The 24,690-nt window shown below is 51.2% G+C and overlaps 1 protein-coding gene across 4 annotated transcripts; it reads right to left on the bottom strand.

Annotated features, from left to right (window-relative positions):
- Positions 1-23,640, bottom strand: LOC144142356 (uncharacterized). 4 transcript variants are annotated; one of them, XM_077673804.1, is made up of 6 exons: positions 22,937-23,075; positions 21,291-21,658; positions 11,034-11,153; positions 10,908-10,967; positions 7,695-7,782; positions 1-1,366 (listed from the first exon to the last, which is right to left on the bottom strand). In XM_077673804.1, exons 2-6 carry the CDS (start codon positions 21,568-21,570, stop codon positions 736-738), a joined length of 1,179 nt encoding a protein of 392 aa, XP_077529930.1. In that variant the 5' UTR covers positions 21,571-21,658; positions 22,937-23,075; the 3' UTR covers positions 1-735. The 4 variants fall into 4 exon arrangements, with proteins under 4 accessions (XP_077529930.1, XP_077529929.1, XP_077529931.1 ...); XM_077673803.1 differs by lacking the exons at positions 21,291-21,658; positions 22,937-23,075 and adding an exon at positions 23,287-23,640; XM_077673805.1 differs by lacking the exon at positions 21,291-21,658 and having other exon boundaries at positions 22,937-23,268.
- Positions 23,641-24,690: the final 1,050 nt, after the last annotated feature.

The raw sequence follows: 24,690 nt of genomic DNA, 5'->3' as shown, positions 1-24,690 counted from the left end.
TTTAATTTTGACCACCCAGGGATCTTTAATGTACGCCAAAATCTTGTACACACGGGGGTTTTTGGTTTTTGCCTCCATCAGAAAAGCGGCCGCCGCGGCCGGGAATTGAACCCACGTCCTCATGCTCAATACAAACAGAACTACAGACTTCGCCACAATTGCACAGTTGTGTTTCCTGGTTGTTGCTTTGGTCCATGGCCACCAACTGTACATACAAGATCTGGCAGTGTCAGAGAGACATTGGTGGAAAGTGGCTGAGCACTGGCCACTACCTCATCAGTTTTTCTCAATACTTGGTTATTTGTTAAAGGTCTGTGGGAAAAAAAAAGCATGTGCCACTGCTGTTGGGACAAAGCCTCGCAATGAACCAAACTTGCATTTTGTGTTTGTGGCCCCTTTATCACACCCGATGCACCCAAAACAGCAACAGTGAGGAAAGCAGGCGGTGTCTCGAGGCACTTTGGACAGGTCGTCCTGGATGCTGGGTCAGACCCAGAGCCATTTCAGTTTGGAACGGGGGGTGCCGACAGACGTAATTCAGCAATGACTAGAAAAGACATCTCAACCTTCAGATCAGGTAAGCGTTATCAAAACTATTTGCACAATAACATCGTGCCCTGACAAAGAAACGCTGGTATGCACTGCCCCTGGCAATTTTTGATTTTGCCGGAATGATTTTCTCAACAGGCAACAACCGCATAAACTGAGTGTGAATGTTTTTGTTGCGGCAAACGTTCAGGGAGAAATGGGACCCAAGCCCAGTGTGACCAGCATCACACAGGGGGGAGAGATGCTGGGCAGGTCCTCGTGTCCCGTGGCGACCTGCCCCTGCGCGACGAGCTCTTCACTCGGCGAGGGAGACACCCGAGCACCGGCACTGCGTGCAGCAGCCCCGAGCTCCTGGGCCCTGTGCTTGCGCTCGTGCCTGACCAGGGACGACCGGACGGTGTAGCTCTTGCCGCACACCCTGCAGGCGTAGGGCTTGTGGCTGGTGTGCGACCTCTCGTGCTCTTCCAGCTGCTCCCTCCGCCCGAAGCTCTGGCCGCACAGCCGGCACACGTGGCACCTGGCGTCCCAGTGGAAGCGCACCTCGTGCCGCACCAGGTTGCAGCAGTGGGCAAAGTCCTGGCCGCACACGCGGCACTTGTACAGCCGACAGGCAGTGCGCACGCGCTCGTGCTCGGCCAGGTCACTTTGGCGGGAAAAGCCCCTGTGGCAGCGGCCGCACACAAACGGCTTGCAGCAGGACGGCGACAGCATGTGCCTGAGCAGGCTGTCCTTGTAGCTGAAGCGCTTCCGGCACGTCACACACCTGTGCACCGTCACGCCGTCACCACCTCCCGCCTCATGGGCACCCACGTCAGAGCTGAGAGGAGAAAAAAAAACGGGGACGTGTCCATAGCACAGCCAACCCTCAATAATTGCAAGTCGTTGAACTGAAATTTTCAGCTGAATACAAGCGATGCACTACTTCTGGCAATTTTATGTGCAATCCAATGGAAGAAACTGCTCAACAATTCCGAGCTAGAACCCATTACATTGGTTAAATGGAACTTGTTTCAAATAAACCGCACCCAGGTGGCAGTCGTTTCACGACAAAATTCAAAATTTTCAAGCACCATCACAACCGAGGCAGCGCACAGTCGATGAAGCGGCAGGCCAGTTGAGACTCGTGCCAGCGTACACACCCCTCTGTTCTGAGCTTCTCAACCTTGTTTGCGCACAGTGCCGCAAGAGCAGTTTTTGTGGGGGACACTTCAGGCTTCGATTTTAGGCACAAGTTTCAACTACCACAGCAACCCGTGTCATACGCTCAACTTGACAATGAAAGTGAAGATTATGGAAGAAATTAAGGGAGCCATGTTCTGCACTAACAACAACACTGTTCTTGTGCTTTTTATTTAATTGGAAGTACACAGTGTAAAGAACGTTTCAGGGCTATCAGCCACATATCACCATAACTTCGGGAAATTTCAAGTGCAACCGGCCACAATGTAAAGACAATGCCAGGATTCTAAATAGGGTACCAGGCCATCTTGCATCTGCAAGTGTCTTTCACAGCTGCCTCTCAGAATGGGCCAGAAGATGCCTGCATACGGATAACTTCTATGTGCCACTTTAAAGCTTCCGACCATGTGCGACACATGAATTGAAGCGGTGAATGTGAGCAGCATGACTAACGATTTCCCAACCCTTGCTTCAGGGCTCTCGAATACTGGAAGACAAGGTGTGTGTTTCAAGTAGAACAATGGAAACCCCAGGTGACCACAGACTTGAGACAACATTGTGGGCAGCATTAGAGCACCTCTGCAACACTGGCAGCCCATGAGCTGCCAGTCACTGTTGGGGCGAAGCGGTTACGTGCTGTGAGGGTGCTTTTTGAGAGGAGCGCTCAAAAGACATACAGGCGGCACTTTTGGTAACCAAGTCTCCCGAGCAGTGGTGCCGCATGCACGAGTGCTAAATGCGCCTCCACAACAGGAACGACCGCGCGTGCACCCCGAAAGACTGCCAGCTGCTGGAAGCACCCAAGACATGCTTCCCCACACCTGGTGGCGCAGAAATCACACACCAGGGCCGATCTGGAAGCCCTCGCCACTCCTCACCCACAAGTGCTCGGAACAACTCCAACAGCAGCAGCAGCAGCAGCAGCAGCAGGGCATCCAGAAGGAGCTGCACCCGCCCGACCATTCTGAACAGCCCCACTCGGGCACTGCCACTGTTGCAGCCGTCGCTAAACTGGGCGTCTGTTGCGTCTCCGCCAGGATTCCGCCACTTTCGCACGCCCACCCGTGGTGTGGTGCACAAAGGCCGAAGCTCAGGTAACCCAGGATACTGAGCTCTGCGACATACTTGCCACTTCTCTGGCTAATGCCTGCACCTGAAGACGAAACTGATCCGATGGCTTTCCCTGTCAGAAGACCAGGTCAACTACTCCTGCACACAGAGCTTGGTGACTGCAAGCCAGTTCCGTTCCTGCGCCGTATGCATGAGGCAACACGGGGGTCAAGGACCCCTTCTTGAACGGTGTGGCTTCAGTGCCCACCATCCCAAGGCCACGACATCCTCCAGGTTCACCTCAGTCTACCGCTAGGGCCACCACCCGAGTGCCCCACAGCCCGAGCCATACCGACGACATCACCTGTGAGCTAAACCCGATGCCCCCCGCTGTGTCCCTGCAACCCCCAGCAGGCCAGCATCCGACCAGCCAAGGGCCCAGCACCAAGGTGCCCTCCTTGCAGAATTTCCCGACCTGGCGGGCATCCTTGAGAGGCGCACCACACATCCTGGCCACCCTCCAGTCTCCCGCCGCGTCCGTCCCCACCAGCAGCGCATCACACCAAGCAGACTCCGGTCATGTTCGAGGACTCGCAACACGCCTTTCTCCGCAACAACACTGCGCGTGTGCCTCTCCAGCCACTGCGCTGTGGACCGTACCACGTCATTTGTCACGACGACAGGACCTCCACCCAGCAAATCAACGGGACAAATGTCCGCGTCTCCACTGAAGAATGACTGAAGCGCTGCCACAAGCCCTCCTCGCCGAGGAGACGCCAAACCCCCGTGCACCTCCCGTAACTGCCTCCAACCTTTTGCCCCGTGCCCTACACCCACCGCTTTGGACGCCGGCTGCAGTTCGCCCATTCTCTTCCACCCTGAGGGCTCCTCTGTGCACGGGTGGTGACCGTGTCGGCGTTTCTCAAAGACAGCACCGGTAAAAATAAGAACACAACAGTGCAGGCTCTACCCTGAGTGCATTCCACTAAGGAGATGCGCACCTCGAAAGATGCTCAGCTGCTGTCACGTGTTTCCACAGGAAGCATTCCAGCCAGCCTGCATCAGCGGCAGAGGACACTCCTTTCCATGCGGATCGATCAAAAGGCCACTGTAGGTACCTGATAAAGGTGTTCCATCAAAACCACCGCCATGACACTGACCAGCAAGAAAGACTACTCGTGGCAATAAACAAAAGGCACACTGTGGTACACAAGCCCCTAAGGACTACTGAATGGCCATTTCTGAGCCAGGTACGAGCATATCCGCACTGTCACTGCTGCCATGAAAGACACAGGATGGGCCCTCGTGAGGCAGGTATGTTTCTGCAGCAAAACAGAAAAGAACCCCCCTGCCGCATCGCCTGAAGATGTTCGTGCATGTTGCACAAAGTGCCTCTCCATTGAGCTGTTCACATGTTCCCAAATGAAAACATGCACTGTGGCATGTGTGTACATACATTGTGCGTGCTCTCTACACATGCACACATTTTGTATCATTCTGCACACTGCGGCAGTACAAGATTCCTGCTGTGAGGTTCCCCACACACAGGGCAGCATGCTGCACACACACGTAGTAGGAAAATGACCGGACTTGTGCGCACTATTACACACGAGCAGATGGAGCTATCTGAGCACACAACAGCAGCTATTGGTGCTATGCTGAAGCAGTGGAAAGACACTGCCATGCCAGTTGTTCACCACAGGCACATCCTTGGTGAAACACAAAGGAATACACAAAGGAATACACCACAGCCATCACCATGTGCAATAAGGAAGAACTTCTGTGGCGAGCCGTGCCCCTGGCAACCTCGTTGCAAAATGGACTCCTCTCCCCCGTTGGCTCTGGCCTGCGCACTGCTGCGTCCTTGTACACTGCACCAAAGGGAAAGAGCTGACCCCTGCACTGTTTCTCCTGCCATACTTGCAGTAGTGGCACCACGCACGACCCAATATGAACCTCTTTGCAAGCACAAACAGAAACCTCCGACTTGGGGAACTGCGCGCTATCCGCTGTTATGCACACTGTGGCTAGAGTTTCTCCTGCACGGCTGTGTCCGTCTCCATGTGAAGGCGAGAACTCGTGTTCTGAAAAACACAGTGCACATAGCAGGCACGGTGCCTCGCAAAGGCCCTGCCTGGCACACAAGTGCTGGCAGCTGGCGACCCCCACCAGTGGCCCTGCCTGCTGCACCAGATAGAGATCTGAGAGATCTGGGGTTGGCCCAAGGATCCTGGGGAACACACACGGCACGAATTGCGGCGTGCGTCCATGTAGGAAGAGAGGCGTTGTGGCTCCAACTGGGAAGAACTGGAGGAGCATGGGGCAGGCCACGAGATGCGGACCACTCCGGCAACAGAACCAGCGGGCACAGTGAGAAGAGCTGGGATAACACGTCCAAGTGAGCTGGCAAAGAACAGGCTTTGACAGTGCAGGGTGAGCACAGTTGGAAGCCAGCGGTGGACGCCAACAGCCTGATGACGCCGACAGTGGCACAGCCTCGTGCATTCTTTCTACCCACACCAACCTGCATGCAGTCCTCTTCAGGCCAAGTCGAGCACTGCTTTGTGGCACTGCCAAAATACCCTCAGTTTAACTCTTTCGCGACCACGCCACGGGCCATCGTTCACGGGTGAACGATGATTTTCAAACCTCGCGGAAAAATTAAAAATAGCCCTATTTGCACAACGGACGTCATACGGCGTGTTCACTGAAAACCCCTTTTTCAGTTTTGTAGCCATTTTGTTTACATTTCGTGTGGGTAGACTGTGTCACGAGTGAAATTTGAACCCAAGGTACCAGCGAGTTGGGTGAAAATGGCCTCTGGTTTCACTACACGCTCTGCAAAGGCAGACAGCGCGAGACTTCGGCCACTGCTGCTGCTGATTTTTTTTTACCCCAACAGCAGTGATTACTGCAGCAACGACGTGGGTTTTTCGGATTTTAGTTCTGATGAAGATTCTCCCATTCAACAGCCTCAGACTTTGGCAGGTGCTGCCAGGGATGCTTCGTTTCTGACTTTGCACTGTATTTATAAACAAAATGGGCCTAATCTGACGACTGCAGTACAGTAGAACCCCGCAATAACGAAGCCACCGGGGAAAGCCAAAAAAGTTCACTTTTGCGAGAACTTCATTGCCGCGAGAATGAAACAAACGATAGGAAAATTGGCCACAAGCCGAAAATTTATTTCCGGAAGTCAATTATATGTATTACTTTGCCGGCCTTACCTTGCAGCAACTTCACCACTCAATTCTCACACTACAAGAAGTGGTTCATTATTGCTAGTCGTTGTGCGAGCCCAAGAACGACAGGATCGTGTCAAACGCAGCCTAAACATCCCGCAGGTTCGCCTTCTCTGCACGCTTTTCTCCTTGGCCCTCAGCACTGTGTATGTCCAACCATGCAAGCAAAGTCCAACTTCTTCTGTTGACTTCCGGAGAGTGCACCTCGTTACAATGCTGTTCACAAAACTAGGCGAGCAACGCTTTGTTTTGCGCAGGTGCGCCATCAAAGAGTGGCAGCCTTGCTTTTCACAACGATAGAGCGAGCTTCCGGCGGTTCTAAACTCATCAGCGCTATTCTCCCTTTCGCCACTTGGGCCACTGAGTTGGGCTTTATGTTGTAGCGATAAAAAATTCCGCTCTTGGGCTGGAGGAGGCATCTTACTGCGTGCAAACACGCCAATCGCCGCGCACACAACTAACGCATGCATGCAGTTCAGCAGCGAGCTAGTGTAGCCCAAGCCAAAGCCGCGCAGCAAGTCACCATGTGTCGCCCCCCGGTGGTGTCGCTGTGAGGCTGCCTCCAAGGCCGCCTGCTGCACGGTCTTCTTGTAAACAAACATGGCGGCGGCCATGCAAGCGTGCTTTGGCAAAAGTTTATGCACTTTTGAGTACGAAAAAGATAAATTTGAGCACTTTTTGGACACTGTTAGCCTCAAATGGGTAAGTAAAATGCCAACCGGACTTGCAGCCAATTTCCTTAACGCGGGATTGCTTTATGAAAACATTTCGTTGCCGCGAGATATGAAATACATGGGGGTCTATGGACATTCGCCGGGGATACGAAAATATTTCGTTGCCGCAGGAATTTCGTACTCGTGAGATTTCGTTACCGCGGGGTTAGGCTGTATTACTTTCATTTGTAGGTTCTGGACAACATGTGCCAGAAATATTTTGCCAAATGCACCGCGCCTTATTGTGTTATTACCTTCAAGATGGCCTGGCGCTGGAGTAAAATTAGCGCTGCAGAGTGACGCGCACTGCTTTTCAAGAGCGCTAAATTTATTTTTATTGGTTTTTACCGCTGCAGTGATAAGGATTTGGTGTGAGAACACAAAAAAAAAATGCTTGGATGCATATTTTAGAGAGAATCACTCTCAAGTGGCTTCGCAGAGTGGCGCAGCTGTCCCGGCGGTTAGGCTGGTGGGCCCGCAAAAATCCAGAACTTGGTGTACAGCGTTGCTTAGGAACGTAGAAACATTTCATATACCTTAGAATTCCTAAAATAATTTTTCGGCTCAGTAAATTGCCTATTTGTGTTTGGTGTATACCTTTTTTCTGCATTTTCTGTGTTTCGTTGACAAATAAATAGTCAATATTTACACCTTACACAAAACTGCTGTTGTGTGTTTGAAAGAGAAATCTATAAGCTACAATTTCATGCATAGCAATGCCAAATGTGTCCAGTAGCTCCAGAGAACAAAAAAAGTTTTCTGGAAGCTCTCAAAATCGGCCATTTTTCCGCAGTCACGAGGGAGTCAAGGCCCCATCAGCTGCTGTTTTTTTTTTTTTTTCAAGGACTGCCGGCACACTTTTTTGATGAAATTCGCCACCACAGAGTGTGTCAGATGAGGGCAGACATTCTAGCGCCAGTTATTTCCTCTGTGCTGCCCATAAACCCTCCCAGTGACTCACCCTCTGCCGTCCAAGCGTGAACAGCAGGACGAGCTCCAAGCTCCCTGACGAGACGCCACTCCAGCCCCCGCTGGCCCGTCCACACCATCTGGAAGAGAGCACCCGCTTGTCAGAGGGTGGCGCCAACTGGAGGCAGCCGGTGTGGCTCAGAGCCCCATCAATGGACACAGCTGGGCACGTGCTTGAAATGGCAGTTGTATGCACGATGCTCAAGAGGCTTTGCCAATCCACAAGCAGGCACGAACCTTGCCAGTGTCGAATCCTGGTGGTTCTCAACCACGAGTACGACCCAGGACCCCTTTCCACACTGGCAAACTGAGTGACGGGGCTTGAACTCGTGATAAGCAATTTTGGCTTGTGTTAAACAGTGTCCAACGCTTTGCACTTCCAGCTGAAGTGCACTTCCAGCCCGCCCTTGGTGTCTGAACTGTATGCTGGTGCCTGCCATATTGTCACCCAGTTTGCCCACGCAGTTCAGACTCACCCACAGCCGTACATGTACAAGCAGCCTTTTGGGTGCCTGGCTTCCCTGCATAGCTGGTGTGTTGTGCAAAAAGACAGCCTTGAAACATGTGCTGCCCGGATTTAGGTCAAGCCACCTTTTCGCATACCCAGCTAGGTTTGGCAAAAGGGAGAACAGAATAGTGGATTGGGGGGGGGGGGGAGTTTTGAGGAGGGCACAGTGTACCCTTAAAATTCCCTCGCAGGGCCCCTTGGGTGTACAGACCCCCATTTGACAACCTGTCTAATCAACTGCCACCCCCCCCCCCCCCCCCCCCAAAAAAAAGAAAAAAGCACAATACGTTTGATTACCTTTAGCAAAAAGAAAATCTGTCCCCCCCAAAAAAGAAAAAAGCACAATACTTTTGATTACCTTTCGCAAAAAGAAAATCTGTCCCCATGACAAACCAAAAAAGAAGCAGAACAAAAGCGCAGCTTCTTGCCACCTGGGTAGAAGACAGCAGGACGACCAAAAACACTGCCAAGCTGATTCACAACTAGCGAGAAAGAAAGAACCGTTTTCAGGCACCCCGACAGTAGCAATACACACTGCAGCAGTATAGTGTCAAATGCTGAGTGCTCGGTCCTGAAATGCAGTTGGAAAACAGAAAAAAGGGATGCTAAATTCTTATGAGGGATGAAGTAGTGAAATGGCATGCGTTACTCTGTGGCAGGCAGGCACAAACAATCCCATTTCCCCTATGGGATCCCTGTTTGTCAGTGGTGGGGTGTGGTTGACGAGGCTCGACCTGGCGACCACCCACCCCGAGGAAAAAGTGTCCCAACTAATAGTGGCAGATAATAAAGAAGTCCCTCTGGACCCCCCACAACTGCCTTCCAGAGAGCCATGGATGCATCTTGCTACACGGGTTGGGTCCTCACATCCTGACTGGACAGATCCAGCCAATGCAGCCTTTGAAGCAGAAGAAAAGCAGTTCACCTTTGGAACTGCACAAAAGTGACCTTGTCACAGCTCACACTACGAAAAAAAGAAAAAAAAAAAAGAAGAAGTGGGAACCGTTCTTCCGTAGCAGAAATTTAGGCTGCAGACCTTCCGCTTCAGTCTGGTGGCTTCCATTTGCATCCGTATTGAGGCTCCCAAACAAGGTGCTTCCAACTACTCAGGCGTAAACATTTAACCCCCCTTCCCACCAAAGCCCGCTACAGCAATATTTCCCTGCTTCGATGGGTATGCGCAGCCAGGGTGAACTACAGACAATTTCCCCGAGGCAAACTTTCCAACAGCGGAGTACACATTCACCCCGAGAGCACCTCCGGCACAAGAAATCCACACTAGTCGGGGGAAGGAGTGGTGGACGGCTGTGGAGGAGGCTCCACTGTGGCCCCCACTGATCCAGGCCCTGGGAAGCAATTGACGAGGCCGTGCCGGGTGGGCTCGTGCCAGCCTGCCTGAGCCTCAGCAAGACCGGGGGTGTGGACGTGTGCGGCCACCACCGAGCCGGCAAGGTGCAGGGCGAACCCTGGGCCAAGCACAGCTGCAAGCTGCTGCCCAGGCTACACTGCTGGAGCCAGTGAAAAGTAGCTCTTGCGCAGCACCGGCTGGGGTGCAGGGAGCAAGTCACTGCACCCCGCCCCGTGGGCCCCACTGCCCAAGGTGGCCGGCTGCTGTCGCTACGGCGGCTGCATGCAGCAGAACCGAGCAGGTGCAATGCTGGGTGCTTCGCGGGCACACAGCGAGCTGGTGCATGTTTGAGGCTCACACTGGGCCACCGGACCCTCCAGTGAGATCCCGTCAACACTGCCCTCCACGTGAATGTGGTGGCACATCTCTCTTGACAACCGCCCAAAGCGTTGAGTGAGTGGTCCAAGGACGGTCAATGTGTTAGTGCAACAAGAACCACACTCGTTCCTGTATCAGTTGGTGTGTGTAGTGTGCTTTTTTGTGTATATATTAGCATTTTCTTTTGGCTAGGCCCCAGTGTGTGTGAGTGTGAAAGCCACACTAGAGGCCGCCTGCCCTATCCGTCCAAGGCCAAGACAGAAAAGTAGTACCACACCCTCTAGCTACCATTCGGACGTGGGGAAATGAATATCTGATCTGCATTCGTTTTTTTTTTCCTAATTCGGTGACACAAAGATGAGCCCTTTTTTCTGGCATATTGTATGAATTTGTTATAAAAAGTGAAATTTAATGAGTCCAATCAATGCCAAATTTGGTCCAGTGCTAGAATCTTTTGCTCCGAACTTCACAAAAGGGGCCCTGCCTTGCCCCGAGGCACCTACATAGGAATCAGCACAAGGAATTTCACAGCTCCAGCACACCGTCCATCTTCCCCACATCTTGAATAGAGGACTGATAGAAACAATTTTGACACATCCCTAAAGCCAGAGAACATGCACAGCTTCGTGAAACATTTTTTTTTTTCAGTTTCAGTTTATTGTTGCTGTTGAAATGTTAGCACAAATAACTAACTCTAGGCGGTCCCATAGTCACAGACTGGGGAGGGACCTCCTTGAAATGTGACCACTGTTAATTTTTCAAGTTCACACCCATTTCTTAACTGAATGACAATAGCAACTCCTACTGCTACAACAACGGCACTTCTTGGCAGAATGGGTCCCCTTGAGCCTTCGCCTTAACAGCAGCACCCCTGTGCCCCAGTGGACAGGTGCAGGAAGAAGACACGAGGCAAGCAGCCCTGCACCCACAGGTCGTCGTCACCTGGAACAATGCACAGAAGAAGCGCTCACCTGGAAAGTCCGTCTGGCACGCAATGGCCCTGGTCACCAGCCTCTGGTTGCACTGGCTGCCTGGGAAGGAAACACAGCCGGGGTCACGCACGGGCCCACAAGCCACCCCGAAGCGGGCAGCAGTACCTCTGGCGGCGGTGGCAATGACGGCCTGCGCTGCTTGGCTCCAGCACACTCGCCCACCACAGTCCACCTCTGCAGGCGCGGCAACCGCAGGGTCCTCTTGCTCTTTGGTGCCGACAACGCCTGCGTTGTTGGGGGATGCACGTCATTAGCTGGCAGAAGCGGCCACAGGCATCACTGGCGAGTTGGGCAGAGTTCCACGGTTGTTGTGCTGACCGACGAGCAGGACACTCTGTTCATTAGGCATACACGTTCCAAAGCATGCATATCCATACTTGTCAAACAAATGAAGAAAGACAACTTCCGGGCGGCGCAAGCAGCACATGTTTTGAGAGGTGGGCAGTCGAGTTCTATCGAGTTCACAAAGGCTGTACACTGAATGCTATTGTTCGATGAATGAGGTTAAACCAGGCTGGACATCAACTCAGGATGAAGCACAGGCCAGACGCCCACAGCTGAGGTCACTACTCGAGGACAGTGCGGCAAAATTTCATGCATTGCTATGTGGAACCACCAGATAACAATGGATTGATTGATGGCTGGGTTTCACGCGCCGACACAATGCAGGCGATGAGGCGCACCGTAGTGGAGGGCTCCGTATTAATTTTGACCACCTGGAGATCTTTAGCGTGCGCCAAAATCTCGTACACACGGGCGTCTTTGCTTTTTGCCTCCATTGGAAAAGCGGCCGTCAGGGCCGGAAATCAAACCCACGTCCTTGTGCCAAGCAGCACAACGCCTTAGCCACTGAGCCACCGCGACAGGTAGATAACAATGGACCAGATATGTGATGCCGTGGGAATCTCTGCAAAATGCCCAAAGTTCCGCAACAAACAGTTGCAGATGAGAGAGCTGTGCATCGCTGTGTGATGGGTGCCACCAAATCTGACTAAAAGCCCTTGGCACAAACTACAGGAGACGTTTCCACGCAGTGCCTTGCAATGATCAGTCAGAATCAACAGAACTATCTGTGACCATGCAGGAAATGCGGGTTCACATTGTGCCCAGTTGAAGCAGCAAAAACCAAAGCATTGGACAATGAAGGTGTCCCAAAGAAAGCAGGCTATTTTTCCAGCAAGCAGGGCGGGCCACTGTCTGGGAGAATCGTCCTCACCGACCACTTGCACCATGGCAAAGCAATAACAGGCGACTGTCACGCGATGTCCCTGGGCTGTTTTGAAAAGAAGCTGAGGAAAAACCAGGCTGGCCCACAGAAACAAGCTCTCCTACTAAGACAACACACCATCCCACAAATGGGCCTTTCTATGACAAACGTGCGTGAATTTGGCTCACAAAAGGTCCCCCCCCCCCCTTTCCTACTTGGCCCTGCCCAATTTATCTCTGCTCACAAACTTCAAAATGTGGCTCGAAGGAAGAAAACTTTGGTCTAATCAAGATGCCATCACTGCTGCAAATGCATATCCGTCACTGCACGTTGGCCTTTTTCGTCTTGGGACTGAGTTAGAGGGACACTAAAGGCTGAGGAATCAACTTTTTCAAGCAGAGCTTTCTATGCCTCACTGACGGAGTCCAGCACATGGCAAAACGTGCCACAGGAAAGCCAACTTTACACAAGTGCCTCAAGAAGAAAAAAACGCTTCCCGTGGCAGTAATCGCACCTGGCTCCCTCGCACTATGAAGCAAGACGTCTATCAGACTGCACCATTCCAACACTGTCGACATCTTTCTTGGTCCAACTGAAGGCGTCCCTTTCAGCAAACAAGCTGGGTTGCGTCACGGTGGTCGAACCTCTAACCAAACGTCACAATGCCACACTGAGTGAGTGCAAAGTCGCCGATGCAACTGGGAACGTGTAAACGATGGAAACCTCCCAACTCAACAAAGAATCTCTTTCATACGCGTCTTCATTCAACTTCATGATTAAGCACTACCCTCAGCGATCACACCACTACATTCATTCTTGCTTCGACTTCGGCATTTGAATCGCATGAAGAAAACTGCATGTTTCAACCACTGTCTTCACGAGATGGAGGGGTATTTGAATTTGGTTTCACTGAAATGGCATTTGTTTTGCTGAGTATACATTTTGTGGTTTGCTCTGGTTCTGCTCAATGACCAACAATGCCTCGTTTGCAGAGGAATAAACAATTAAAGCCAGCATTTCTGTTTCCGTTTCCCATCCATTTTTTTTTATGCTAAAGTGCACATCATAAAGTGCCCAGTTCAAGTGTCCTATATTCAATGTTACTCGATCACTGCCTTCCCAAGTGCCTGTTCTCACTGGCTTTCCCTTTCATCACAAAGACTGGAAGCCAATGAGAAAGGGGTTGTTTCTTTTGGTTTGAGGGGCTGGCATGGCAGCAACCAGGCAAAGCTAAGAGATTTTTAAAAAGAGCGCAAAGGACGAGGACAAAGAAACACAGTAGATGGGACGCGTGCAAACTTTGAAGCTTCACTACATGGTAAGATTTTGCGGGTTGGTTTTTCTGCATGACACCGAAGCCGTGCCAAAAGCCTAATGCAGAAGCCTTGCATCAAGCAAGTGTTCGGTAACTGTGGTGTATGTTAGGTCAAGTGCAACACTACGAAAGCAAAATTTATAATCTAAAATAGGTTTCCTATAAATATAATGGCATAAGTGAGAAATAAAATGTTATTGCTGGCTTGTTCGTGAGGTCCCAGCGGCAACTAGCATGCCCAGCCTCCTTTCAATCATTGAGGAGAGTGGGCGGACTGCTGCCTATCATATTAAATATACCTAATATGCTTACTATGTTCACATTATTTTGAGGAACCCATATTTCTTTATCGCAATGTATGCAAAATTCTTGTTGCACTAGTTTGCATGTTTGTTTTATTTTCTCTGTTGCATTAAATTTTTTGTATGTCAAGCGCAAGTGCCTGAACAGAGATGTGTCTAGTTCTGACTGCCTAAGCTGTCTTTTTTGGTGTAGTTATGTTTTATACACTCTAGAAACACCAAAACAAAGATGTGTGGTTTGAAAATATTCAATTCGCAGCCAGCTTTTACTATTCGTATTCAAAAATATTTTATTGAATTCACAGCCAAGTTTAACTTGTATTCAATTCACAGATGGAAAGATGATAATCACACACCTCTAAATATATATACAAAAGGTAAGTTGTCGCTTGTAGTGACAAAAAAAACTCAGCTGCAGTGGCGTCGCTAAGAGGGGCCGGGGGTCCCTGGGCCCCGGGTACCAGCCCCTCGGTAAAAGGGGGGGGGTGCCACTTGTGCCCCTACAATGTGTAATGCTGACGTCGAAAACTGGAAGACAACTGTAACGAAACCACAGCTTTGGCCTGTTCAATTTACGTCCCCACCAGTCTATTCAAATTTGTTACCTGGTACAATGGAAGAAAGCGAGGAGAATTTTGGCATCCAGGAATGTCGTGGTAGTCGAGGATGGGTGTGGCTTGAGGAGTTAATTGGCTGCAGGGTAAGCGGAGGCGAACAAGGAACGATTCCTGTAGAGGGGGTGCGTCGGTATACGACTGCGACGCTCGGATTGGTGTAGCGAGCGAGCTTGCTTTTCAATGGGACGACAGGGGCCTAACAAAGCCCCTTCATCACGTCCAGAACCACTGTTGGGGTGGCAGACGAGATCAGTAGGGAAGAGGAGTGAAGGGGGAGGCATCCAAGCCTACGAGACTTTGGTCATGTGTCCTCGGCAGTTATTTATGTGGCTTTTTTTACGCACATGAGATGTTGTGTATGGGTCATGGTGAATGTTTAGCATTTTCTGTAGTCTTCGCAGTGACGCGTCGGAGACCGTGTACCCTGGTCCGGTTGTCATATTTTCAGAAGGAAACCAAGGTGAAAATGACCTGAAAAAACAAATATGGGGAAGACTGAATCTTGAGGAGCGGGGACTGATAATTAAAACGAAATGAAAGTAAGTGTGAAACATGCAATGAAGGTTGGTGCGGGGGAGCTAACTGTACAAATTAAGCCTGCGTTGGGAGGAGAGGCGCAAGTGGAAGAAGAGGGGTGGGAGCTCAGGTGTCCAACATTAGGTGAGACAAATGGGTTGTCGCGATTTCCCCTTGTTTGCACCCGATTCCTTCAGTGCTTGCACTAACCAACCAATTCGCGATTTAAGCAATTTGCAAAGGATCTCATATCGGGTGTTGATAGCTCATATTTTTTATGTCGTTGACTTTCCTCCATCGTGCCAAGCGACGCAGCCAGCACATGGCAATTGTACGAAGATGGCATTATATGGAAGGGGCATATCCCATGCGGCCCCTAATATTAAACTAAAAGAACAACGGACGAGTAGCTTGTCGAACAAATTATGTAAGAAATAGAACAGTTATGTAGGCATTTATTTTATTTACCTAACTTTTAATCAGGTCAATCTACGTTTTTTTATTTCATTCCCCTGTAATTTAAGAGCAATATAAATGAGCATCTGCGTTGCGAACATAAATAAAGCGGACAGCCGTGTGTTCATCTTCTTTCCATTTTATCATGGCTTTCGTGTGGCCGTCCCAAGGAGTTTTAAGTGAAGAAATATTTGAAGCGGATGAACTAAATATTTTGCTCTGGTAGGTTCATCTTTCAAGGTGGAGGGTGAGAAAAAAAAGGACAGGACAACGAAATTAAGTGCATAACAAAAAGATAAACACCAGGCACGTCACCCACTTTCTATCATTAGGAATTCGTTCCGCTGAGTGCTCCCATCCCGGAATATGGTCGGGAGACCCCACGATAATTGAGGTGGGAGTGAGGGGCAGTTTCTGTGTTAGTGAAAGCATTCTGCTGAGTGCTTTGTGTACATTACTAGAAAAAAAATGTTGAAGACTGCGCGGCAAAGGACAGGACGCCCGGTGCCGTATGCAAGATTTTTGAGCTGAGTGCCCCTCGCCATGCATTGGGGAGAGGAAAAATCTACTGGAACGACTCGGGCAGCACAACGACGACGTCCGGCTGCAAAACATCAGACCACAAAAGAGACTTCGGTGAAACGCTCCAGAAGCGTGACCAACTGGAGGAAGAGATGCAAAGAACGTAATCCCGTCCCTCCGAACCCTCCCACTTGTGTACATGCGGGCACCGCGCTCCACAGCGAGGCGCTTTGTGAGTGACCGGCGCTACAATGCGACCCCAGTCACCCCTGAAGGAAGAGGGAATCGAGATGGGTCCCAAACGTCTTGTTCTTGGTTATTACTTTTGGTTGGAGAGGTCGATATTATTTCCTCAGCTACTGGGAAAAGGTTGTTTCATCTAGGATCTGTCTTGGACTAGTTGACTGTACGACGACGTCAATGAAATCGTTGTCACCAACACATCGGGATAGGCGCGACCGAACGGTTGTGAGCCAGCGTGTGGCGCTGATACACTCGGGCCCGTACGAATCTGATATTTTACTCAAGAGTTCTTTCTTTATCGCTTCGTAACCTCCTTCGATTCAGATTTCCTCCATTGGCTGGTGGCTGCTTCACTGGTAAGCCCGAACCTCACATTTTATACTTTATACTGTGTTCGTTTTCCCAAGACGCCAATGTCAATTAACTTGTTTGCAAATGTGTGTTGGAATCTTTTTACAACGTACGAAAGGAAACGACAACATTCCGCATCGCAGACAAACATCCACACGACTAGCCGTGCACTGGCCGCTTAGACGACTCGTGTACGGCCAGTCGTCTCTTTCAACGCTAAATGTTCCGTTTCTATCTGCTTCCATTCTCAGTAATCACATAACCATAGAAATAAAGAGACCCGACAATGTATCTATTTCAAACGTACTGAAATTCTCACTTAGAGAAATTTCCAGCAGTTGCATGCTGCCACAGAGGCTGCCTTTAGTGACAAACGGGCAGGCGCAGGCGGTTTTTCCGAATTTATGGGGCGGCCGTTTCTTTCACATTTTATACAACTTTTCCTGCACAATACTTGGAAATAGCTTTTTTTTAAGTCCAGCTGTTGTTTATTTGCTGGGACAACTTCTATTTCTCCCCCAGCCTTCTTTCACCAGGCTCCGCCTGTGGTCCTTCAAGCATGATTTGTTCAAGGTGTGTTCCTAGACACAGGAAAACTGATGCGAATGAAGCGACTATTTGTCTTGCATGTGTTGCCTTTAAACAGCCCTATCATTGCTGGCCACCCTCCTCCAGGCCCGCGGGACGTCTGCATGATTTAGTCGGCACAGCGGGCTGCAAAGCTTTCCGAACGCCTGTGGCGACCACCTTATAGTGTCGTCTTCTGACAAGGCCCGAGACTCTCTCACACCTCCATTGCTCTTGCAGGCATCCATTCGCTTGGTATCGACTGTAGATATGGTACTCTCACACTGCCGCATATCAGCCTTCACTTTTCCCCTACCCTACTTTGGTTTGGCGCATTACACCGTGTGCTGCCGCAAGTAGCTCTTGGCCACTCCTTTCTCGGCTGCTAATGGTGTTTTCATGCTCACGAGTGACACACCATGATGCTCCTTACTGTTAGGATTTTTATCGATGCCTAATTCACTGAAAAGGTCGGTGTTGTGTATCAAGATCTGCACCAGAGTCGTCGTCTGGGGTTCTCTAAACCAAGCTCGTGTAGCTATTATTGCCTAAATAACACACGGCTTCTTATCTTGCTGCTTACTTTTCTAGTATATTGCCAGTTCATTATAAATAACTACACATCAAGTATCCTGTGGCTTCATTTCGCATCGCATGTCGCATATTATGCATGCTTGCATTGACGTTTCGAAGCCCATGCATTCAGTAGCTGTAGAAAGTTTTGTTTACATTGGTATCCAAATGAAAGACACAAAATTTGTCGAGACCAATCGCTCTTGTCGCACAATGAGGGCAATGCCAAGTGACAAGAGTGACAGAAATCGCTTTTGGTAACTCCAGTCCCAAGTGTGAACCAGCCTTCATATGCTAACAATAGAAGACATTAATATTATCAATAACAACAATAACACTAGTTTTATTATTAATAATTGTTTTGTATATGTGAGTGGGAGACAAATTTTCTGTGCCCCGGGTGCAAGTTTACCGAGCAATGCCACTGCTCAGCTGCCATTGCCACACTTCCGGAGAGAAAAAACTGACAAGCAAAACCTCATCCCTGACTAATTTCAGTTTTAAGTTGTAGTGCTACTTTTGTGCTGTTCGACAAGCAATAACTTATTTGCGGTAAGATTGCTGCAGACAAGTCCTCAGTCACGCTAAACACAGAAGAAATGAACTTGAAAGCATTGCACATCATAAGATCTGTTCCTAAAAGTACCAACTGAAGTACAATATTGTTCTTCGGCATGTGACAGCACACATCAAGGACATATTGAGTGAACTGTCCAGCATCTGTTGAATGCATGGCATTATACCAGCTTGAACGTGCCTTAGAAGGGATAATTTTAAAAACGGTAACTTGAGAGGGCCCACAAAAAAAAAAAAATGCTTGGCACCAGGGCTAAGTGCAACTAGTTAATATTTTCTCATTCACTACTTGAAGCCTGGATGTGTATTATTAAGGCTTGGTTCCTAGAGCTGGTAACAACAACAACAAAAAAAACCTTTGTCCTGTGCGCAGCCCTACCTCCCACCGGGTTGCATGTAGCCCGGTGGGAGGTACTGTATCTGTCTGCTAAATGATTAGCAGACAGATTATGGTAGTTACTACACCTTCGCAATGGCGAACATTACCTGCCTGCCTCACGACTCCGAACACACAATTATACCTTCGCACAGGTTAACTCCGTTGTACTGGAACAAAAACACAGCCCTGTGGTCTACGTAGAAGTGGTCTACGTTTGCAGTGGCTAGCTTGGTTACGATGGGAGTGGTCATGCGCCATCCCAGTGCCCTCGTCTGACCGGCGTTGCTGCCTCTCGCCACGGCACGTAGGCGGTGAAACGCCCAGCGGCCTCAACACGGCGCTTTAATAAAACACAGTGCAGAAGTTCGACGGGAACGCACTCATCACTGTCGTAAATCGAGGCGGTAGAACTGATGCAGAGCGCCCGTGGTCACCGTCGCAACGTTCTACGCGAAAATTAGGCAGTCGCACACACTCAGCGTCCCGATCACACGCTGCACACCACCGTAAGTGCTCTCCAGAAGTTCTTCGAGAGCGCCTTCAACACAATCGTAAGCCAAACACCTATGCACCGCTGCAACGGCAGGCAAAATCACGACGAGAAGAGCGCAGCCAGATGACCGCGCAACAGCTGCCATTTTTCTTAAAACATGACGTCACATCCGGCAAAAAAAAAAAGTCGCTTTCTTTGTTTTTTGATGTCTAGTTGGCGCATGCGCAGTAGTGCTCGTCCACCGTTCCTGAATGTCAGGTGAGCAGGAGACCGTTGCTACGCCGAGACCGTTGCTACGCACGCTCTCTCTCCTCCTCCGTGCCGTTGCTAGGGGAGAGGGGGAGCGCGGACGGCAGACGAGTGATTCAGGGAGCGGCGCGCCGCCCGCAGCTACGCCGAGACCGTTGCTACGCACGCTCTCCTCCTCCGCGCCGTTGCTAGGGGAGAGGGGGAGCGCGGACGGCGGACGAGTTATTCAGGGTCGCTTATAAAGTGCATTCGCACTTAAAACTGGACGCAGCTTGCACTAGTGGTGTATAGACACAGTGGAGATGATCGGCCCCTAGCTGGTCCTGGCCTTTCGAAGTTTTGCCAAGTTATGCTCGGTTTTTCCAGCTTTTTTTGAGCCAAGCAGGCCTTGCAACACAAAGTAGTGGGGCCTTGCCATGCAAGGGCTTCAGCTGAGCTTGGACGAGTAACCACGGTGTCGTGTCGGGGTTCAACCACATTTATTCTTTTTAGATGCGAAGGCATCTCATTCACCAGCCTTGTCCCTGCATCCGGCGTCGTCGGCGTCCACCCCTCCCCCACTCTCCTCGCCGCGCCAGCTTCGCTCTCCGCCGCTCACCCCTCTCCTCTCCGATAGTGAACACTCTCTCGCGAGGGGCATTGGATTGCATTGGCTTGGCTTGGAATAAAGTAGATTGTGTTGCGTCATAGCCACGGCAGACGCACTGGCGCCGGCGCGTCCCCTCACCGTTATGCGCGCTATAAAACGCGGCGCCTGCGCCGCTCCACTCCATCGTTCCAGCGCCGTTCCTCCGCTGTCCTACACTGCCTTCAATGGAAACGTGCCGTGAACCCCCTATGTGTCGCATGTATACACAGGGGTTCCCGCGAGGGGAGGTGGGAGCTTTTTATGTACAGGTGCCTCGAACAGTGAACGGAGCACGCCTTCGTGAAATGAGAATAATTTCTATTTTATGCGGCTACTAGCATAAATAGAACATGTGCGGCCAGATTTTATTTTAGAATGACTTTCTTGTGAAGTCAATAGAGGTTGCTGGCTAGGCGCAAGGCGGAGAAATCCTCTCAAAATCTCAATGCCATGCTCAGCTTACTTGTTGGGGCACCTGTAAAGCTATGTAGTCTTTGTCCAAATTTTCTAGGCCAGCCCCAAATGCGCAGGCCGCAAAAAATTCAATGCACAAGCTTCTGTACCGCGCGAGGCTGAAACGTTGTATGCAGGAAAGCCAGAAAAAACACCTTTCTTTCTACCTAGCTGTCAAACAATATTTCTGACACATGTAAAGGTAAAAGCTTATTCTTTGAATTCTTTTAGGTCTAGCAGGCTTAGAGGATTGGCCTCGAAAATTTAGAGAAATTCGCCTCCTGCGGACTCACGGGCTCGGCGTTGCTCGTTCTCGGCGGCCCTGAAGTCGGGGTCGGCTTCGCGGACGGTCCTCTTCCTCTGCCGGTCCCTCGCTTTCTCTCGCCGGACGTACTCGGGGTCCTCGGCTCGGCGCCGGCGCTTTGCTGCGGCCTCTTTGGCTCGCTGCGCCGGGTCCGCGCGGCGGCGACGATCGTACTCGCGCTTAGCGGCGCAACGCGATTCCCGGTAAGCGGCTTCCTCCTCGGGTGTGCGGATCTTCTTCGGCCTCCCCATCGCTTCGTCCGGCAGGCACGGGCCTTTGCGCCACGTGCTGCGCAGTGGCGTCACGGCTTGACGGGCGCCGGTGAGGCTCGGAGCGCGAAGCTATGCACAGCTGCGCCAGGAGTTGCTAGGCAACGCGAGGTGACGTCATCTCGCCGAGGTTTTTTGGCGCGACGGACGGATAACGCTCGCCCTAAACAGTCCTGCTGTTAAGAAAAAATGCTGTGGTCTGGCTTTTATTAACCCTAGTTGATAGCGAAAGCTTCATCGCCCCGACTAGGCCATTGTCGAGGTTTCGCAACGACATACACACAAGGCGAATCACACGCTCCGTCTCGCTTGGAACATGTATGGACGACGAAGACGACTCACCAGCGCGTTGACGTTGCCGTGCTTCAGCAGCTCGCTTCCGGCGTTTCTGCAATCTTTCCTCGCGCTCGTCTGGAGTTTCAGCAGCGAGTTTCCTCTTCTTCGCTTCACGGCGTCGTTTAAGCCTCGCCGCTGCGCGAGCGACTACAGCTGGATGTTCGTCTTCCTCCATGGCACCAGGCTCTGCGCCGCAGTCGGCCTTCCTTCGTGGCGCGCGCTTATCGCTGCGCCGGCGGCCTCCCCGCGATCCTCCGTTTCCTCCTCGCCCATCTTTCCCCGCCATCGGGCCGCTGCTGCTCCGGGGCGGGCGCTTGCAGAAGGAGCCGTGCTTTTCACCTCTGGCTCTCAAGGGCGAAACTGGTCACCCCGGGCTGCGAAGACCGACCGACGTAGTACATGTAGCCTTCGCTACAGAATACAAGCCCTTCCACACTGAGGCTGGAACAAACTTGACGATCGAGCTTGGAAGCCCCGTTTGAATTTCGCACCTTCGAAGGGGCCTTTAGAGTCTCGCCGCGGTGTCGGCCTCACGCTGCCGCCCCATGACTTCACTGTCCTTCTGACTTCACTTGTTACCGATTCGGGGTTCCAAACGCCAGAAGCACCAAAGCTCTTGCTTCACAGGCGACAGCTGTGGCGAACGGCGCCGCCAGCTGCCGCCGCCAAACCGATGTTCTCGCTAGCTCGGGGTCATCCACCACCTTGACAACACGCGAGAAACCACACTTGCATGCGTAATTACTACGGGAGCCTGGCAGGCTCCGAGTAAAGCGTGCACACAACCAAGAGAACCTGGAGGTTTAGAAGCTACCATCAAGCAGGCGAAAGTGGCTCGCAAGCAGACGACACCTACAAGCGGCACAGCTTTCGCACGGGTCTGGACAGTACCGCAGGCGCTGCAGTATTTCGCCGATTTCGCCTCAATGACCGCAGCAAAACAGAAGCACAGAACTATAACAGAACCTTCGAAGAAAGCTTGAAACCCATGTTGAAAACAATGCAAAAAACGTCTGCACAATGTTTTCATATTTCAGAAAGAAATGCACCAACGAGCAATATGCATAACTTTGACGCGAGGATAACACACTATTATTTACTCGATGCAGTAGCACAAGTACGTACGTACGAACGTATTTTATGCAGAACTTGCGCTTTTTAGATGTTACATTTCAATTCACTTTTCTCCGCGATGGCGTAATTTGGCTGGAAGTCAACAAACACTGTTCGTACGTGTGCGTTTACGCAGTTGTTGTGTTTCGTTCGTAACTTTGTTTATTATAACATCATTACTGCGACAGAAGCGCATCGCGGCGAACTAGTTCAGTGTCAGTTCAGCGCCTTCCGAGCGAATCCTGTCGTTTTCATGACTTCAACGCGGCAGGGTTCACCGCGGCTACACAAAGTGGTGGGACACGGTTGCACTTGAAATCGCATAATTCTTGGAAAGTTGGACCACATTCGTCTGCTGGAACTAACAAGTCATCGCGTTGTCACTACCGCCTCCTTTCATATCACAAAAAAGCTACCTGCAGTTGATTCCCAGCCCCTGAATGGACACACGAAACGCCAACAGCACTGCGCAAGGAGCGAGGCATGCTTTCCAGCTTGAACGGGACAAAATACAAGTTTGGTGGCTTGGCTCGGCTCACCTTTGATTGGGGTTGTCGCAAACTCGTCCAAAGACAGCCTTTGTTTACGGTTGTGGTACCACTCCCGGCGTTTCGCGAGCCGAACGTCTCGCTCTTCCTCAGTCTCCGACGCTAACTTCGCTCGCTTGGCTTTCCGCGCCCTCTCCCGTGCAGCAGCTCGCCGGGCGATATCCGCGGGGTGGTCCGACTCCGCTTGCCGACGACGGCTCAAAGCCTCGCGCGCCCGCGCAGTGTTCAGAGAATACGGCCGGACCGCGCTCGCATCCATGGCAAAGCTCGCCGCACTGACTAGGCGAGCGCTGCGGGAGAGAGCGAGAGAGAGAAAAGAAAATGGCTGTGGCTTAACTCACTTCTGCCTGGGTGTGCGTAGCGAGAGGTGGGGCTCTGTTCGATACGCCGAGCACGTTCTTCTGTCTTCGCAGCTCGTTGCCTCCTCCTGGTTTCATTCCGTCGTTGATCCGCGGCCCTGGCACGCGATGCCGAACTAGACGACGAACCATCCTCATCTGAATCCACTCGCCTGGCCGCTTCGTACCTACGACGCTTCTCGAGGCGTGCGGCTCGTTCTTCCTCCGTCTCCTCGGCTCGCCGCCTCCTCTTGGTTTCGTTCCGACGACGAAGCCTGGCTTCTTTCAGTCTCTCCGACTCACTTTCCATATCTGACGACGAATCCCGCCGAGTCGCGATGCAACGCCGGCTTTCTTCTCTGACGTCATGCCAGATGGCACGGCGCCGACAGCTGCGCGGCGGTTGCTAGGCGACCGCTCAGCTCGCGGTGTGGCCACCGGCCACAGCGGAAACGGCGAGAATACGGCCATGTAGCTCTCGCTACAATAAACTTCCCCTCTTCTCCCCTTCCCCAACATGAGGCATTCTTCGACCGCTCCTGTATGAATAAATTCATTCATTCAAGCCGCAGCTGGGTGGTCAGGCGGCCACCCAGCTGCGGAGAGTGCATGCGCAAAGCCGGCAACAGAGCTCAGCGCGGCGAGGCCCTTGATGCGTTGCCACGGCCACTATAGTGTACCAATTCTAGTACACTATACGGCCACGGTGGCCGTGGCACTCGATCGGCTCGATAGGGTTAGTAAAGCGTTACTTCAAAAGGCTCATTTGTTTTGATAGCAATGGCACCAATTTGGCCACAACCCTCAAACAAACATGAGGGTGTTAGTGGAAACAGAGGAAGCAGTGCAACTCCCCCACCACTTCCTGCGACGTCACAGAATCTTCTTTGTGTGATGGGCAGCCGACGACCCAATCTGCTGCCGCCACAAAGCATGACTGGGCAATTGCAGTGGGGTTTCTAGTTTTGTTTGATTGCATCACTGGAAAGCTAACACACTGATAGCTGCTTTTAATGCTGGCCCGTAGTATGTCACTCATGCCCATATTACATCACTGTTGCACGAATTTTAACCACTTTTCAAACAATTCTTGCATTTTCGGTGAAAAAACGTCGTGGCCAAGCAAGTTACCAAGGGCTACTTGGATGAGGTGGATGTCAAACTTTCCTTTGCAGAAACTTACTCCACCTTGGGGATTTCCCCTATATATGGTCGCTTAACACCTGTCCATCACTTCGAGTTGTTGGTCAGTTCACTCTCACGCTACAAACGGCTACCCTCCTGGTTAGCTCGGTTGGTAGAGCGACGGTCCCGAGTTCGAAGCAATGGTCCCGGGTTCGAATCCTGAACCAGGACGGTATTTTCTTCAACTGCGAAGTTTCTGAGGAAGCTGTATAGCGTTCCATT

This window comes from Haemaphysalis longicornis, unplaced genomic scaffold, assembly GCF_048455015.1.
Source record: "Haemaphysalis longicornis isolate Haplotype H1 unplaced genomic scaffold, Haemaphysalis longicornis Haplotype H1 scaffold_6, whole genome shotgun sequence".
In the NCBI taxonomy this organism is placed as follows: Eukaryota; Metazoa; Arthropoda; class Arachnida; order Ixodida; family Ixodidae; genus Haemaphysalis; species Haemaphysalis longicornis.
The sequence above is the reverse complement of the archived record's forward strand: the minus strand, read 5'-3'. Positions and strand labels throughout refer to the sequence as shown.